The sequence below is a fragment of the Neopsephotus bourkii genome, unplaced genomic scaffold, assembly GCF_033783945.1.
Source record: "Neopsephotus bourkii isolate Nb327-2 ecotype Australia unplaced genomic scaffold, CSIRO-AGI_Nbou_v1 NB_1792, whole genome shotgun sequence".
Classification (NCBI taxonomy): Eukaryota; Metazoa; Chordata; class Aves; order Psittaciformes; family Psittacidae; genus Neopsephotus; species Neopsephotus bourkii.
Genome location: NW_026902266.1, coordinates 56303 through 75779, shown reverse-complemented (window position 1 = coordinate 75779; position 19477 = coordinate 56303). Strand labels below are relative to the sequence as shown.

The 19477-nt window shown below is 34.4% G+C and overlaps 1 protein-coding gene across 6 annotated transcripts in view; it reads left to right on the top strand.

Moving 5' to 3' along the window:
* The window catches only part of FMN1 (formin 1), a 188425-nt gene extending 176728 nt beyond the window's left edge, over nt 1-11697 (top strand). For all 6 annotated transcript variants that reach the window (XM_061342549.1, XM_061342548.1, XM_061342547.1 and 3 more), the window contains 3 exons: nt 1519-1668; nt 8727-8811; nt 10321-11697. In XM_061342549.1, the coding sequence (XP_061198533.1) occupies nt 1519-1668; nt 8727-8811; nt 10321-10365 (280 nt within the window). In that variant the 3' untranslated portion in view covers nt 10366-11697. The remainder of the gene's footprint in view (nt 1-1518; nt 1669-8726; nt 8812-10320) is intronic.
* Nucleotides 11698-19477: the final 7780 nt, after the last annotated feature.

Here is a 19477-nt window from a genome sequence, read left to right as displayed (position 1 = left end):
TACATGAAGCAAATCTGAGCAGAGATTTCTAGATAAATTTATATATTACTGTTCCTGGCTCAGTTGTCTTAGTAGAGGGGTATGAACAAGAAGAAGAATATTTGGCTCATGTGAATGTAGTAGAAATTACATTGCCTAGTGGATATGAACTGTTCTAACTATGTGATTGTCTAAATTATTTTAATATTTTTAGGGCTGTATCCATCGTTTAAGTAGAAAAAAAAACCCCAGAGTATATTGCCTACGGTGTTCTTTACTTTGTGAAGTACTTTATTATTTTGGGGTATTTCTTCTTTATTCTTTGGTGGCTACTTATATTCTTCAATCCTAGCTAAAAGCTCAAATCTCAACCTAAGGCAAAAAAACTTGACAGTAACTATGGCAATGAAAGCATACAGTGTGTACTATGCAAATGCAAGTAGAAGTTAAGAAAGAAATATTAGTTGCAGCTTCATCTGTTACTTAAGTAACGTCTGTTGAATAGTTGGGGATTCCTTACAAGTCTTTAAAAATACCTTTTATTTATTTTCAAGATTTACACTCCCTGTGGTCTAGATTTAGAACCTATTGGCAATTGTAAAAAAGAGTATAACTTTATTTTGCTTAAATAAAAGAAATAATTTTTAAGTTATTTTGAAAGAGATTGTTCCCTCTTTAAATTATAGCATTATTTTTAATAACTGTCAATCTTTCAGGTTTCTCAAGCTTTCTCAGCTTTGCAGAGAAGAATTATTCAACCTTTGCAAAAGTTAATGTACTTTTGGCTTGTTTCAATAAGTAACTAGTCATGTGAATCATTCAGTTCTATTTATACAAAGCCATAACACTAAGCTTAAAAATGCATAATCACTAAAAATGTTATTAGAAGTATAATAAAAGACTACTTTGAAAGTATCCAGCTTCATAGCAATTCAGTAACAGTGTTATAAAATAAAAAAGCATTAAAATATTGGCAATGTATTTTCATAAAATGATCTGCTTATTGACATGAGGAAGATATGGTTTTGTAATTTTGCATACTGACTATTGCACTGTCTGTGAGCTTTTTTGTTGCTACTCCCAGTTCTCCTTAAGTATTTGAAGGTTATTTTTAACCAAGCCTAGAGATTTTTTCCTGACTTGGCATGTGACTCTTCCATAGTCCTTCACTAAAGATAAATGGAAAAATAAGATCTTCATAGACTGTTGCAAATTAAAATTAAAGAAGTAGATACAATATAGCATTTCTTGAAATGCAAGAAGTTATTTTTTTCTCATTAAAATTGAATGCCAATGATTTGCCTATGTGACGCATCTCTGTGATGGCTCATGCATCGTCAAGTTACCCTTCTGGGAATGAGGTAGGTGTTGGAAGGTTAGTTATACTCATCATGAATTGCTGCTAAGATTTCCAAGGCTAAGGGGAAGTTAGTTAATTACCAGGCTCTACTACTGAATCAGGAGCCAGCTCTCAGAGAAACTGTTTCCCCAGTGGGCTTATGTGTTGACAGTTGTTGGTTTTTTTCCCCTCCCTCGTAGCTTTGAAGAAATAGTGGGATACTTTGGGATAAAGCCAAAGCCTGGTGAGAAGGAGATCACACCAAACTACGTTTTCATGGTGTGGTATGAATTCTGCAGTGACTTCAAGACCATTTGGAAACGAGAGAGCAAAAGCATTTCTAAGGAACGGTAAGGTTCTAATAAAGTCATTAATACCATTTTAGATGTCTGGGAAACTGTTCCTTCTCAAACCCAACAAATTATACTCCTGTATTTCACAGGCGTCATTGTTTTCTTTCAGATCTAATGGACATCAAGGAAAGATTATTCCCTAAGGGTGTGTAGGAAAATTCACCAAAGGCATGCTGTCCCCACAAAAAGATAAACACGTATAATCTGATAAATTACACTTTTGTAACCCCTTCCAATTACTAGCTAGTAAAATGAAAGGAGAGCTGTGCTAATTTGTAACAGATTGCTTCTCTGTGCATTTTCATGTTGAACTAGCTTAAATGAGGCGATATTGCTGTCGCAGACAGTACAGACAAATAAAAGTGAATGCTTTTCCAGTTAATATACTGCACTTGCATCAAAGGGAAGCCCCAGAGATTCAGGCCACACTTAGCACAGTGTTGAAGCCGCACACTGAATTTACAGCACTACTACTGACTTTTGGTGTCCTGCTGAGGACATCAAACTACTTGCCGCTAAATCTCACCACAGTCTCCTGATTTTATTAGTTAGAGTAAAAAGAAAAAAAAAGAAAAAGAGTCAAAAACCTTGTTTTCTCGATTTTCTTAAAAATGCTTAAAATCTTTTACAAAGAAAAAAACAGTTCCACTGTAAGTTCACCATGCTTACCATAGCTCAATTAATTTGAAAAGACCTAAAAAGTGGTAGCATGGTCATGTTTTGGAAGAGAATGGATTAATCACTTTCAGCATGAAATACAAATCCAGGTGCTTATTCCAAATTGACAAAGATTTAGAAAACAATGTGTTGAGTAGGATCTGCTAAAGTGGTAAACTCATTTACACTTACATTTTCCATATTTCTCCAAATCAGTGGGGCTTTTAGGTTCATATAGAAGTAGGTTTTTAAAGGACAAGATGTAGAAATTATAAATTTCCAATTATCTACATTGTTTTACTGATGTTACAGGTTTTAAACACTTGAAAATTGTAGTTTTTTGTATGGCCTATGTAATGATTAGATTGATTTTAGAAGCTGGCAACTGCAAAACTTACAAAGAATCTTTTATTTCCTTGTGTCTAGTTCAATATGCAACTTTGTTTTAAACATTAAAAAAAGGTATCAAGTGAACACTGACAAGTAGCTATAATCATGACAAAGATCATCTCAGGGATGTATTTTCTGCTGAATCATAACTTGGTTTTGTACCAAAAGCAGTTAGGAAGAATAAAAATTTAAGTAAGCAAGGAAAGAAAAAATGATTTCCAGACCATACATCCATTCCTTTTTATGTAATTAGGACCTTACTGATAGCATACATTGATCCCTTCAAAGAAATTAATATAAAATGCCTTGCAAATGTTTTAACACTATGTATGTTTTTAACTTTCTTAATACAATATGCAAGAAATTTTTGTTTGTAAGTAAACTGCTATATTCTTTACCTTCCTACATGGAATTTCTCGTGCTTTAATCCTTATATAAATAAAATCTACAAATAAAAATACAGCACTAATAATTTATCAGCTGCTTTGATGAATACTCTTATTCCTATTCATAAGTGTAAAGCAATACTAGTAGAATGAAGAGCAGCAGTTACTGTATATGTTTTTGGAGTTCACTTCAAATTATTTTTTCAAAGTTTTGTTAATCTCACAACAATTCATCCTCCTTTACATTCAGAATTTGGGTGATTTGTCAAGACAATGAGCTGCTGACATAAGGAGCCTTGCATAAGAATTAAATCAGAATGTCAGAAGAGCTGTTTTCATTTTAAGTTGTCCTGTACCATGCTACTGAAAAGAAGAACATCATGAAATCAGTAGATTAGAATGATGGAAAAGCTATTTTCATCACCTGAAAATGGTCTGTAAAGCCATGACCATTTCAAGGTTCTGTTTTACAAAGTATGACACTAGGATTTGGTGAGCTGCTGTCCATAAAAGCAAACTGAGACTCATTGTGCACATGGGTAACTAAAAACCTTGGTATGACAGGAATGGACAGGTGTCTTCCTTAACTGCTAATTAATTGGATGCACTATTTGTTTTGCAGTTTTAAAGATTCTAATTTAATAAAAAATATCTGTTTATCATGAGCCACTTATTTTGGTTTGAAGGAATAAAGAGGAAGAATTGGCAGTGTAAGTCAACATTTTCAAACTTGGGTTCTGAAACTGAGGCATTGATACACTTATGTGAACATTTTCACAATTGGATTACCCTGCAAATTTCAGAAGGTGCATCAATTTGGTGTAAAATATGTCTGAATTAGTCACACAGTTATCTAAAAATGTATTTAATTGTTTACATTCATATAGGAATGTTAGTAGTAGATTATAATTTGTCTCTCAATAAACATGGCTCTGAAAAGTCAAAATTAAACTATAATATCCAGAATTATCATTAGGCAAAGATATAATTAAAAATTTATTATCTTAAAACTAATTGTAGTAGAAATAGGTCAAAATAAGATTCCAAACTAAAAAATTTATACTAAAAACTAACTACTTTGTGTTGTGTAACAGACAAGTTTAAAGTTTCTGAATTTCAGAAAAAAAGAATACTGCCTTGAATAAATGACAGCCTCAGGTGCAAGAGTCTGTTTTGTCTAAAAACTACTTGGCTCCCAAATGTAACACAACTGTAGAAATCTAATTAGACTTCTATGAGACTTTTTCTTAAAGGAAAGGAAATGCTTTAACTGAGCTGCCCTGCATTTAAGCTACCATGAAAATAAATCAGCTGCCTGCAAAATATAGTTGAGTCATTGTCTCTTTCCTGGACAAAATTTGCACACCAATTAGGAATGCAAGGCAGCTACAGATAGATAACAAAACTAGATATGATATAGTACATAATATGATATATAAATTAGTTTAAACATAAAATGAAGAAAATTTTCAGTACTAAAACCTGAAAGGTTTTCTTGATGTCATTGTCTTGATTTCTGTCATTCGCCGATAACAGGGTTTTTTCAGGCTTAGTATTCCATTCAATATTAGAATGCAACTACAATACAGTAAAATTTGCTTTGATGGTCACCTCTTCATCTCTGACAAGCAGCTTAATGGAAACACACTGTAATACTCACCAAATGTTGGAGACGTGGTTTTGGTTTGCTTTGCATTAAACCCCAGTTTTGTTGTTGACAGTTTTATAATTCAGTATGTCTGTGTATCCAGTACATAACTGCTTTTATACTTCCTTCTGTTTATAAAACATTGAGATGATAACTGAATTGAAGACTAAAACAAAGGTGGGTTGTTTTTTTTTTTGGCAACAAGGGACTTACATCATGGTAGCTTGCATGGGCATGTCTATGAATTGAGAATAAAAAGAAATATGTATTTATAAAAACTACATATACATGAACGCCTCTCTAAATCCATTAAAGGGTTCAAGGTCTATTAAAGTACGTTTTAGGAGGATATCCTAGACAACTCTGAATATAGGGAAAAATTATAAATGAAGAAAAATACTGTAGTTTGCAGTGAGGAGTTTCATCACAAACCGTGATTGTATGTTTTGCAAAAGAAATATGACAGATATTATCACCTGTTTATCAGTGTTAGCCTTGAAATATGAAATTATTAGATATAAAAAGGGATTATTTCTGTTAATTTGACCTACTGCTTACACTACGAAGGTAAGGTTACTACAATAGTTACCTTATTAGATTAAGCCATCTCTTTCAGATTGAACATATATACAGATTTTATGAGTCAGAATTTAGAATAGAAAAAGAGAATCAAAGTTTCTCTCAGTAGTTGGAGAAGACATGATTATTATTTAATGAACAGAATTACATACTTCATCTTAAAAATAGGAGAAAAGTCCTATTTTTTTAATGGTACTTTTTATAAAGGTTATATAAAAGGTTCTTTTTAAAAAATGCTTTCTTTGTTCTGGAATTTAATCTCTAGTGCAAAACATATTGATCATATTGAACATATTCACCTTAACCTAGTGAAAAAAAAAAGATATGGATCATTATTTTTCACTAATGTCTTCTAATTTGCGAGGCCTGATTTGCGTCCAATTTATAGGGTAGGACAGCACCTGTCACGTGGAGGCAGGGGAAATCCAGTTATACTCCCGTTGCTTATAGTAAGGATCCATATGCAATACTGGACTCATGGTTCTCCTATTTAAGATACATTGTTTTGACGATTTCATTCAATTTTGTTTTCCATGTTATGTGGTAACATGCAATACTACTCAGTATTACAGTTGACACCACATCTTCTTTATTTATTAAGGGATATTACCCCCTTTTGCTCACTGTTGAAGGGGAGCAACTTTCCTTTTGACCACATGTTGCAGCTGGTCGGATTTCAAGGCATAACTAACCTGCATACCTTCATTTTTGGCCTCATCACTTTGCTAAGTTAGCACCTGCGTATATTTTACCTGTGTTGTGACTTGGCTGTCATACCACCCTTTCTAATATCTGTCCTCTGCAGTAATCTCTGTTCAAAGGCATCCTTTACAGTATTTTCCTAGCATGTTTTTCTATTCCTGTTTTAGATATACTTCTGTTGACATTTGTTTCCCTTTCTTCTTCCTTGATTTCACATCTGTTAGATTCAATCCCGGTTTCTCTTCACATCTCTAAAATGTGAACAGGCTAGTGTGTCCATCCATGGTATTTTATACTGATATAGGAAGAAAAAAAATTTGCTAGTTTTCAAACTATTTCATTGTACTTATTCCAGGGATAGTATTTCCAAAGGCAGTAGCCAGTCCTAGTACCGTGTCCATGTTTAACAAAGAATTATTTCTAATCATAAGGCACCATTATAACACAGGTGCTTTACTGGTGTAATTACTGAGCTAGCTACTTTATTAAAATTGAGCCATCTGAATTTAAATAATCCCAAAGAATTGCATTCTTTTGAAATTATGCATTTGTGTTTCTGATAATGCCAGCTAATCTTATGTTAGCAAAGTGATGGCTTTTTCCCTGAGAAAAAAATATCTGCTGTTTTTATAAATCAAGTCTCACATAATTCAAATCATTTTAGGGAGCTGGTTTATTTCTGGTTTGTATTCCAAACTATGCATTCTATTAAAAAAAAAATCTCCACAAATTGTGCAAATATAGAATAAAATACTACACACAGCTAGGCCTAAATAAATGACAGGCAAATTTTTATTTCAAAGTCTAAAAGTTTACAATCCCTAGAATTCTCTGTTCAGATGAAAATTCGGACTCTAAACATGTGGTTGAAAAGAAAATGTGCTCAAAAAAGGGAAGAGTTTAGAAAATGATCCCTTAGTGTGATTCTGCTGAACCTGAATACTGTCACTTGAAATACATCATCATCTTTGCATAAACTTTGCAGCTGTGAGGAATAACATGCTGTCCAGAGGGTGCTATCATCCATCACTAAGAAGTAAACTGTGCTGATTAACAAAATTGTAAAAAGATGGAATGGTGTGTTGCTGCTTAGTTGTTTGCCTGTAGAAACAGGGAACACTAATTAAGTTTTTAAAAGATATATTTTAAAATGTACAGAATAATAATTTCATATTTGTGTACTTGCAGCTTGAATCAGTGTTGTAGCTAAACAGTGTTTTAAGTTAAGTTTACCTGAAAGTAGCATAACTGTTTCCTCCTGTTCTTAAGCACTGGAAAATGAGACCCTAATACTACTCAGTTGATAGATAGCTTTGAGAAGAAATTTTAGTTTCCAGTGGTGAGCACTGATAAACACAATAATGAACGTATGATTGTGTTCTATGTTTTTAAAAGAATCTAGTTTGCTGCTAGTGTTACAGCAAGGAAGTACACATCAGTAATTGCAGCTCTAATCCACTTTCCTTTTTGCTTTTCTTCCAAAATTCCTCAAAAATGGAGTGTGTCGAAAGTGGTTTGAACTGGACATGGTATTTTAAATACTTTTTGCCTGGTCATAGCAATTATTTCTGCCAGTGGAAAAAATTAAATAGGAGAAGAAAGTAGAATTTTCAGTTCAAGATTGCCAAGAAATGTGTTTTTTCTGGTAAAAGAATGATTTAGTGTGCATTAGAGAAAATTGGTTTGTTGAGTTCTCCTTGTGAAAATTCACTTACAACTTCTTTCCCTCTGCATTTTGCAGATAGAATTGTAAAGTAGGTGTTCATAGAATCAGCATTTTAAAGGCACTGATAGCTGAGCAGATCCTGTCTTAGGAGTGCCAAGAATGTGCTTCCCTTTTCTATCACTGTTTAGCACATCATCTTCCCTGCCCTTTCCACTATTTGTAAGAGGAGAGTCAAGTGCCTTTTTGTTAAATTCTGTTTCTTTTTCCTCCTGATTAACCTTCTGATTGGGTTCTTGTAAAATCTTCACAGGAACGAGGATTCTGTATGCAACACCCTAAAAGCAAAAGGCAAGAAACGGGAATTAGATCTGTGTTGTTCCTTCTCCTTCTCTCAGTAGTGATAGACTGGACTGTAGCTGCAGATTGGTTTAACTACCCCTAGAAAAGAGCCCCCTCTAATTTGCCTCTCCTATTGCCACATCAGTACGGCTGGTCAGTCAATTCCATGTAAAGCAACAGGGAAAACATTAAGGAAAAACTGATAAATGCTTTCATTTCAAGGTTTTCAGACGAATTATAAGGTGTACCCTGGCAAACAGCCTAATAAAATAGTATATTCTCTATATACAACAGATTGAGTAAGCTAGCTTTGGGGGTTTGGATATTTTTTTTTTCAGAGGAGTATCTTCTTGCTTTGATACTGTAACCTTTTTTGGTGGGAAAAATACTCCATAAAACCCAGATACTCCATAAAGCTCAGATCCTGGAAGAACAGAGAAATCATTTGCCAGATGACATTTTCAGTGAGCAATACAGGCAGACCCTCCTTTTGCTTTGCCTTTCTCTGATTAAAAATGTACTTTGATCTACTTCTGGTATTTTATTAAGTACCGTTGGACAGTAATAGTAGTTTGTTCAGCTAATGTGCCTAAAAATGATAGTTCTTACAGAGTATGTACCAGGCAGAGTCAGAACACCTCCAATTTCTTTGAATCTAACAATTTGGTTTCTGTGTATTTTGTTTCAGAATTAAAGTGGCTCAGCAGTCAGTAAGCAAGTTAACTGCAGAGAAGAAAATTGAAACGAAGAAAATCAATCCTACAGCTAGCCTGGTATGATGTGTTTGTCAATATGACATTCAGAAAGGGGTTTGTGATGCCTATTCTTGTCATTCAGAATGATGGCAGGTTTCTGCTGTTGTTGAAGGGTGGTGTACTATGCTTACTTTGAATTTAGCAGAGTGGTTTTGTTCCCAATTAGAAATCTTTAAGCTTATGTCCTGTGGTAGTCCAACATGTAAGTTTAAAACTTACTTTAGTTGTGCTTATGCATGGCTCTGCTATTTTAGATAAAAAAATATGATAACAGCTGCTTCTCTAGTTTCTTTCCCCATTCACATGTATCACAGTATGTTAGAGATTGGAAGGGACCTCAAAAGATCATCTAGTCCAATCCCCCTGCCGGAGCAGGAACACCTAGATGAGGTTACACAGGAACGTGTCCAGGCGGGTTTTGAATGTCTCCAGAGAAGGAGACTCCACAACCTCCCTGGGCAGCCTGTTCCAGTGTTCTGTCACCCTCACTGAAGAAGTTTCTTCTCAAGTTTAAGTGGAACCTCTTGTGTTCCAGTTTGTACCCATTGCTCCTTGTCCTATCATAGTTTGCCAGTGAGAAGAGCCTGGCTCCATCCTCGTGACACTCCCCCTTTATATATTTATATGCACTAATAAGGTGACCCCTCAATCTCCTCTTCTCCAAACTACATATATATATACAAACTATTATATATATATTATATATATATATTCCACTGAAGTCTCTTATATTTTCTTTCATGCTCTGTAGTGCATTGAGGCTCACTGCATATACTTGTCTAATGGATAAGTGTGGTTTCTTTCAAAGCCTTACAAAGTCTTGTTTGCTCTATTGAATAGTCGTGGAAGGTATTTAGTCCCCAGTTTGTTCCTTGCCATATCCTCTTTTGTTTTTTTTTTTCTTGATACACATAAAAAGAGGACTAGTAATTTGCACTGTAGCTGAAACCTTTTGTCTGTGTGCAAGGCTCATAGGTTACATCAGTATTTCCCTATCTTTAGGAAGCAAGAGTCTAAGGGAAGGAAATGTACATGAAGGAATCAGTATATTATTTCCATTCCCAGCAGAGCATACCAGTTGCAGGACAGGTGGCAAAGATACGAATGACTACACTTGCTTGGGAGGAGGTCCTTAAACAATATAATCTAGATAATGCTTAATTGGAGACTTTATGTCAGCAGAAGCAGCTCCAGACAAGAGAAGATATTAGATTCACACAAATCTGAAATGTGTCTGGTTTTCCCTAGCTGCACTGGTCTTCACAGACCTGCGTACTTTTAAAAGTACAAAGTATTTGACAAGTGTGTACCTAAAGCAAGCTCAGTTTTTCCCCAGTAAGTAACAAACTGGTTCTGAGCCTTCCCTTAGTGCTCCAGGCATTAATTTTTTATTTTTTTTTTATTAGAACTCAAATCTACTGTGATTTATTTAGTATTTAGCCTTCTAGACGAAATGCTCATGGCAACTTGAGAGGAGGTGGAAAGTATGAACGAACAAGAATGATAATAAAACTCTTTCTTTAACAGAAAGAAAGACTGCGTCAGAAGGAAGCCAATGTGACAGCTAACTGAAAGAAAAAAGATGAAAATTATAGTGGACTTCATACCTTGCATGATGCTTTACTACAGCCATGGCCCGGGGAGCACCTTATGTTAGATACTGAATTCTTTACTGATCTGTACCAAGACAATCAACTAAAGACTTTTGAGTTCCTTCGGAGGGATTTGTACATTCCATAGAGGGAATTCTAAGAAGGTTTTTACATGGAAAGTATGAATTATTTTCTGTAACACTTCCTTGCATTGCTTTAAATGCATCTGGTTGCTAATGGTTATTTAAAGTACTCTGTGCATAATGCGTTAATATGAAAGAACTAAAAAGAGCATTTTGGATGTTGAATTAAGTAATGACTAACAACCTGTAGGTTATTTACAGGGCTTTGTGCAGGTGAGAGAACATATGCCATTCAGCTTACAAAAGACTATTACATCGTATGTTTGTTACTTCAGCAGTAATTGAGGTAAACTTGACTGATTCTAAATAATTTCACAGTGTCTAAGTACTGGATGCATCTTTCTAAAACTGATTAAATGTAATTATAGATTTATGCTGTATTTTATTATAAATATTTTTATAGAAGCTTCAGCTTATGCCATACATGGAAATGAAAACAATGTTTTGCACATGAAAAAGAATAGCTTAAAATTCTTTAGCTTTATGATTGATGGCATAACTGATTCATTATTTTTATGGTTTTAACCTAACTTTTCGTAAATTTTGAGCTTCAAAGAAAAATTATAAAAAATCAATTTTTTATTTCAGTATATATTGAAAATATAAATTCCATAAAATTACAATTTTATTAGTCATTATTTATTGAACTAAAACACAACAGTATGTCTCCATGAAGTTACACATTTGCCATTAAATCCCTGTTTTTCCATTCTGTTGAAAGCTTTCTTTTAAACTTAATATCTCACTCTAAAATATATTATGCAGCCTGCATTTGCTCCACTATATTTGTATAAAGAATGTGTCCAGCATACATATGTATATATAATTTAATAAGTAAAACTTGAGGAAGAAATAAAAGAGTCTCACTATCTTCCTGTAACACAACCATTGCTCATAAAGTGTCAGAGCCTGAAAAAACAACCCCTACAGAATATCCACTGTTACTCAAATCTTCTTACTGCATTTTAAGGATTTGGATTCTTAGGAGAGATCTTGAAGCAGAAGTTAATTTAAGGTAAAACAGAAAAGTGATTTTTAAATACAAGTAGGTAACAACCTATAAATGGGAACAATGAACTTGGATAAAACATGTTTCTGCTTGCTGTCCATAAAAGAGAAATCCCCTTCTTTATGTCTGAATTCTGCTTAGAAGAGAAATTAGATGAAGCGAAAGAGTACAAAAGGGTAATGGGGGGAAGGTATTAGTCCTTTGCTTAGAAGCTGGGAAGACTATACAGGAGACAGGCATGGGTTATCCATAGAGTAAATTAGGTAGAGAAACTGTGATAAATCTTAAGACAACGTCATAGGTAGAAGTGTACACTTTTCAATGAAAACAGCAGCTCTGGAGCTCCACCATACATGAGTTAACTTGAAGACTTCATATACTGCAGGTTTGTTAAATGAGGCTCACTCTTGCATGAACAAAAATAAGGGAATCAAGATTCCCGCGTGTGTTTTGAAATTTCTAGCTGCTGCAGATTAACTCAAGATATGTAAGCATAATTTTTATGAAAAAGTCAGTAATATACCAGCTACAATAACTTGATTTGTAATTTGTCTATTCCCATGGCAGAGAAATTTGAGAGATTTAAGTTTAGTAATATTCCACCAAATAGGTAAAGTGCATTTTTTTCACCATTTTATTAAGGATAAACAACAGAAGCAAAAATGCTTATAAAAGCCAAAGAACAACAGCAAGCAAGGCGAATGTTTAAGCAAACAAGTTTTGATATGGTTTTCTATCATGGAGATAGTGTATGTTGCCATTTAACTTGATCTGGAATTTTTCACTGAAATGTTTTACTTGAACTGTTAGTTAAAAAGGGTAGCACTTTTTGTGAAAAAGTATTGGTCTTGAGAATTCTTATTAGAAATATATTATGAAGAAAAAAACTAGATCATTGAAATATGTTTCAGAATTTCTAAATGTAAAATTTCATTTTTTAGTTCAAATTGACTTTTCATTTTGAAATGTTGAAAAAGGTATATAAAAAGGGATTAAAATTAAAATTGTTGGTGTAAAGCATTCCTTGATCAGATTTATAATTTTTTTCAGATTATCAATTTATCAGAGCTTTGATACTATATGCTATTTTTTTTCAGAAGATCATAGAATCATAGAATAGTTAGGGTTGGAAAGGACCTTAAGATCATCAAGTTCCAACCCCCCTGCCATGGGCAGGGACATCTCGCTCTAAACCATATCACCCAAGCCCTCGTCCAACCTGACCTTGAGCACTGCCAGGGATGGAGCATTCACAACCTCCCTGGGCAACCCATTCCAGTGCCTCACCACCCTTACAGGAAAGAATTTCCTCCTTATATCCAATCTAAACTTCCCCTGTTTAAGTTTTAACCCATTACCCCTTGTCCTACCACTACAGTCCCTAACAAAGAGTCCCTCTCCAGCATCCCTGTAGGCCCCTTTCAGATACTGGAAGGCTGCTATGAGGTCTCTACACAGCCTTCTCTTCTCCAGGCTGAACAGCCCCAACTTTCTCAGCCTGTCTTCATACAGGAGGTGCTCCAGTCCCCTGATCATTCTCGTGGCCCTCCTCTGGACTTGTTCCAACAGATCCATATCCTTTTTATGTTGAGGACACCAGAACTGCACACAATACTCCAAGTGAGGTCACACAACAGCAGAGTAAAGGGGCAGGATCACCTCCTTCGACCTGCTGGTCACACTCCTTTTGATGCAGCCCAGGATACAGTTGGCTTTCTGGGCTGCAAGCGCACACTGCTGGCTCATGTTCATTTTCTCATTAACCAGCACCCCCAAGTCCTTCTCCGCAGGGCTGCTCTGAATCTCTTCTCTGCCCAGCCTGTAGCTGTGCCTGGGATTGCTCCGACAAGATTCAGAAACTTACATAGCTCAGAGACATTGTTTCTTCCTCATCTTTAATTGTACTGATTTTCCTCCCTAAACAGATTCTGATTGCAGCTTCACCCAACACTTAAATCTTCTACTACTAGTTAAACTATTTTTAAGTGAAAAAAAACAATTCACCCAGACTTTTTGATTCCTTCTTTTAATCAAGACTTCAAGAGTCTTCAATTGAATTCATCAGCTAAATAGCACACTTACACCCCTAGTGATACCCAGAAGTGTCTTCAGACACTAAAATGTATTAGAAAAGAGATATCAACAGGTATATATATCTATGTAAATTGTTAAAATATTATATATATAGACACTACAGACACAACAACTTCGCATCAGTCAGCATTGATCTTGGGGTCACAAAGTGTCACCAAAAGTTATATTTTAACCTTGCATTTAGTTTGGTGCCTGAGTTTGCCCTGAGCTTTTTAGTTTGGGGGGATTAAAAGAAGAGAAAGAAAATAAAAAGATGGAATGGAACAGAAGTCTCTGCTAGATGTCTACATTGCTGTCAAGGAAGTAAAAGTAAAGAGCAGACTAAATTAAGCCAAGCAGCAATAGCTAGACAGTTACAGTTTTTGGGCTATGCAATTTAAAATACCTCTACACTACATAGAAGTCACTTCAGTGACCACAAAGTAGATGTGGCATGAGAGTGGGGTTTTTTCTCTTTTTTTTTTTTTGTTTTGTTTTGTTTTGTTTTCAACTCTTCTGTTATTGCCAAGCTTCTCAAAGTCTATAAAGCAAAACACTACTAAACCTATATTGCTCAGTAGGTGCTTTTTACCCAGGAAAATTATGTATCTTACTGACTTTTAAATCAAATTTTTAGGAAGATTTCAGTTTAGATGAGTAAATTTCAATAATTTGTAAAGTGCTCTTTACCTTATTTACAACATTATCAGTCACTAATTTTAAATTAAAGATCATTCAGCATCTTTAAAATATTTTAACAATATAAATTGTGTTTTCATTATGTTTTTATCAATCTATAAAAACTACCTAGGTGTGCTTTATTATAGATACATAAATGTATAGACTGAATATTACACTTTTTTATTTAGCTTTTTTTTTGCAGGAAAATAAAAACTGTGATCTATAGTTCAGAAAATTAAAATAGAATGGATGGAATATTCAGGAAGCAGAGAGAAAATAATTTAAGGATAAAGTTTACATAGGATATCAGCCTTTCTGAATTGCTGAGGATATCTTCTCCAACCGGATATAAACAGCCAGAATATCTCTCATCAGTTTTTTTCTACATGAAACATGAAGAAAATATTTAGTTTTCCATATGACGTACAGGGTGCTCATTGCCTTGATTTTCCAGTAAATTGTCAGGAATTTTTCTTACATCTAAACATCTTTCCTGGCTGATGAATATGGGGCACTGGAAGACTGTGTATTTTCTTACTTAGTCATCCTATTTCTTCATTCCTTCAGGTCATCTTAGAAATGAATGCCTTAATCTTGTGTGGGTGTGGAATTTCAGAAACACCCAAACTTAGAAATATTAATCTCATTATAGCATTGATGTGTTTCTAAAATTCCACTTCCCTAATCTGTGTTTAGTCACCAGTCTAAGCTTTTGATTTCAGAAAATCATATCCACCTAGTTTTTTCTTGGCCTTGTCTCAATTTTGTTCAATATTGTTACAGATCTTGCTATTTTTTATTTTTTTTTATGCCTTTAGGATTTATTAATGCCAATTGCAGTGAATTTCAGGATTTCCAGTCTGGAGAGTTCTCTTTGGCATTCTCCTTTTGGAGATAAGCATATGCATTTGTCTGTGTAAAGATAATAAAATGGAAAGTTAAGAGGTAACTTGATTATAGTCAATAAGTTGCTTCAAAGACAGAAAATACTAGGAAATAAATTGTTCCTTGAAGAAAAATGTAACACACCAATATAGAAATTAAAACCAGATAAATTGACATTAGCAATAAAACCCAAACTATCATTAATGAGGCTAGTAAATCACTGAAAAAGTTTGCAAATATAGTTGTGATTTCTCCATTTTCTGATGCTTTCAAAATAGGATGGAACAGCTTTCCGAAGAGTTTGTGTAGTCTAATACAGCTTATTATACTTGGATGTACCTGAGTGGCATCCCATATCCATTGACTCAATAGTTCAAATAGTTCCTCTAGACAGAAATGTATATCAAAAGAGCTAATCAGATATTTTTCTCAACTGTAATGAAATATTCTTATACAAGCTAGAAAAGCTGTTGTGATTTTAAATTTAAAATATCACAAATAGTGTGGTTTAAACAACGCAATGCAGAAAACCATTGTCAAATTATAAACATGACTATTTCAGATTATTAATTAACATCTGCCTGATGGCTCTTGTTGTATTAACAAGGTAGCAAATTTATATGCTCTGGAAATCAACACCATTTTAGAGATCCTCAAGCTAGGTATGAGAAAACTGACATTTTGGATTGCACAATGCAAAACCAGGATCACTGAAACACTAGTTCCTTAGTATTTTTTGGAAATCTAAAATTCAACAGTTGTGCAAGCAAAATTGGTTGAATTATTCAAAAATAGTTGGTTTTGCAAATTGGGTTCTTTTTTTCAAAATGCCTGCAAGAACTTTTATTTTCTTTTTTTTTTTTTTTTAATAAAAAAAATATTCTTAGAGGCATTACTAAAATGGATGAAAATTTCTTTTCGCTTGTTGAAAATGTGGCATGCCTGAAGTCTGTAATATTTTCAGTAAGTTGACAAGCTTCAGCTGGCTTTAAATGATTTTTATTTGATACCTCATAGAATTCAAGCTTTTAAATTAGTGCCTCTTTGTAAAACATAATGGATATAAAGGAACATTTGTTTTAAAAAGAATGAAATAAAAATGCTGAACTGATAACTTAGACACAGAAAGTGCCACGTTCCTGGGATGACATTGTCAAGCAGCATCAGCTTTCCCATCATGTAGAACAGCATTGTGTTTCCTGTGGTTTGCTTCTGCTGGGTGTCATCTTAGAGCCAGTTAAAGGCAGGGGTTTGTTTGGGGTTTCTCTTATTAGTTGTTTCTGGTTAATTTCATTTAATAATTTGTCACCTCAATTTCATCTTCAATAATCTAATATTGAGGTAATACGAAGCCTTTTTATAGGGGCTGATGTATATATGCAATTACTTTTATTTATGTAAATATTCCTGTGGCCCACACAGTAAAAAAATATCCAGAGGACATTATGGCATCATGGGACTGAATAAAATCTCTTTCAGAATCCTGTTATGAAATTTTTCCTGAACTATCCTAGTATGGGACATGGATTTCATGGTAAGATGGGCCTCTAAAGATTTTGGAGCTCTGGGACCTTTGGAGCATGGAGACTGAGGCTGTTGGCATGGCGTCTTTGCTTTAGGCATCAATTTCTAAAAGTATGGCTTCTCTGGAGTTGCACTGCAGTTGAATTCCCTGAGCCAAAACTGTCCCAGGTACTCCTGAAAGGGAGACTGGAAAATACTGTCAACAGCCATACATTTTCAAAGGGGAAAGAGATCACAGTTACATTTCCAAATTAAAGTAAAAGCTAGCAGACTCTTCCAAAATAGCGGAAATTTCAATAGTTGTATTCTTTAGGTTATACAGATTTCAGAAATTCTGCACTCCTATATGAACTTCATTCTGTGCCTGTGTTCTTGTATTTATTGTTCATGTGATTATTTAATATGAACAGAATCACTTATATATTCCTACTCGTTTATTGTGCTGCGATCACTAAAATGGTGACTACAAAAACTGTTCAAAGACAGATCCGTTAACTGAGTCCCAGCAGGCAGTTGTATTTCAAGTTTCCCAGTGTTGCTCTGCCAGGAACCTTCGTATTTTCCTAGAGGTAAGATGAATTCATCTGTCATGCCATCTGAGTTCTCAGCCTTTCCTCATCATAAATTCAGATGGCATGACTGGTTGATTGTGTTTCTTAAATCTTTTTTTGAAACTTCAACAAGATGACTTTTGTTATTCTGTGAATTATGCATTTGAAAACTTCAAATGGTACATTTTCTCTCTGGTTTCTGCCAGTGGGACCAGGCTTGTTGTTCAGTATTTTTACTTTCTTATTTGGCATGCTGTAAATACATTGTAGCTGGAAAAATGCTCATCCTGAGCAACCATCCACAGACGGTATGTTATAAACTGCAAAAAATATGTAGATATCAAAGAATATAGTGCTATTTCTTATTGCTTGGAGCTCTGATAGTCAGCAAATGAACATATATATTGTATATCGCCTGATGCTTATTTCTTAGTTGTAAAGTGTCTTAAGGAATGTATTGCCATAACTAGCTAATCACTGTAAACTGGATAAAAGCCATATTCTTATAATTCTTACTTTTTTCTCTTTATCAGAATGAGGTTTTGTGGTATTGATATCTTCTAGATTTTAGGGGGAAAGATAACATTTTTTAATGAATCAAAATGGAACAAGGGCACAGTTCTGTTCTAGAATTTTGTTATATCTGACAGGAAGGTGAAGGAATAAAACCGCTTACATTTCACATAAAAATGATGGGGGTTTTTTTTCTGATTCCTTTTTATTCAGTTATTCATTTGGTGTTACAGTCCACTGTGTTTTAGAAAGGTTCAGTTATGAATCTCATTCCTTAAAAATTTCCTGTAATGTTCAAGTTCAGCAAATTGCCATGCAGAACCCCCACCACCACCACTTTTCCTCAGCAATTCATATAATTCCCCGCTTTCCTTCTTTTATTAAAACTAAAGTCATGTACTTTTCAAACTGGTTGCAAAAGGTCCAAGAAAAGCTCAAATGTTGGGTGAGGAGAGGTCGATTAACTTCCAAACCACAAGAAAGACTTACATGTCTTTACTGAGCACAAGTTGAACTTTTTGTAATTGACCTAAGTTGAACATAATTTAGTTTCAGAAAATTAGACAGTTGATACAGTGGCTTCATGCATTTCTATTACTTATTATTTTACATCAAGAAAGCTTGTCTCTCTGAATAGGAGGCAGAACTTGTGTGTTTAGTTATGTAATCAACTTCTGCTTGATTCCAGACCAGAAGTATGTGTGATATGGGAGATGTATCTGAGTATTTGGCATTACGTTCTATATGTATTTTCCATAGCTTATCATGGGGACAAGCAAAGAGACTCAGTAATGTATGTAAATGAAAATGTTGATAAATAATGCAATTGAAACAATATAAAGCTTACTATTTCCTTCTAATGGTTTTTCATTTGAAGAAGTTCATCCTCACATAACTTCCTATTGAAGTGTTTGGTTTTGTTTATTTCAATTAAAAGGTTCTATTAAAATAGACAATCAAGCTAGCTTGTCTTGGACAGGCCTCTATGGGGCTCAAGTTCTAGTCAAGTAAAATAATTTGTATGCATGCTCAATAGGTCCACTTGTAACTACTGTAGCCTTGAAAAACACTGCTTTATCTGCATATGGCTCAGAGAAGGGAGAGGCTTGAGAGGGAAATTTGATGGATTTTCAGGTGTCAGGTTCAGAAAAGCTATTCCAAATTAAATGCATTCATTTATTGCACTTGGTTTCAAAGTTCAGTGATGCCTGTTGCAAAGAAAAACTCATGCTCCATGTCAGAAAGGACTGGATAAGGACTTCTTACAGAGAGTTGGTAAAAGTACTGGGGTTTGCAGGCGCTCTCAGCAAACATGCCCAGCCTGATGACTGAAAATATGTTGCCCAGGAGAAAGAATGATTTTTATAGGTCTTTTAATATATATATTTATTATAATGATATTTAATTTTGGGTGGTATATCAGAATCAAAAAGAAAAGATGCTCCTGTCATTGTACTTCGTTGTTACCCTCTGTACAGGCTAAAAGCTTTGACATACCCAGAAATTACAGGAAGCAAAAATAAAGAAGAAATACTATTTTGGGAAGAATCAGAGTTGGCATTCAGAAAGTGTTTTCAGTAGGATTATAGTATGATTTTCAACTTTCATTTAGTTCTTTGAAATCTTTTTGTTTTCCTTCCCAATCATTTTGAGTTGAATAGTTGCACTGATGAATGTTACTGTTGCTGGTACTCTTCCTTCTCTTCTGACCAT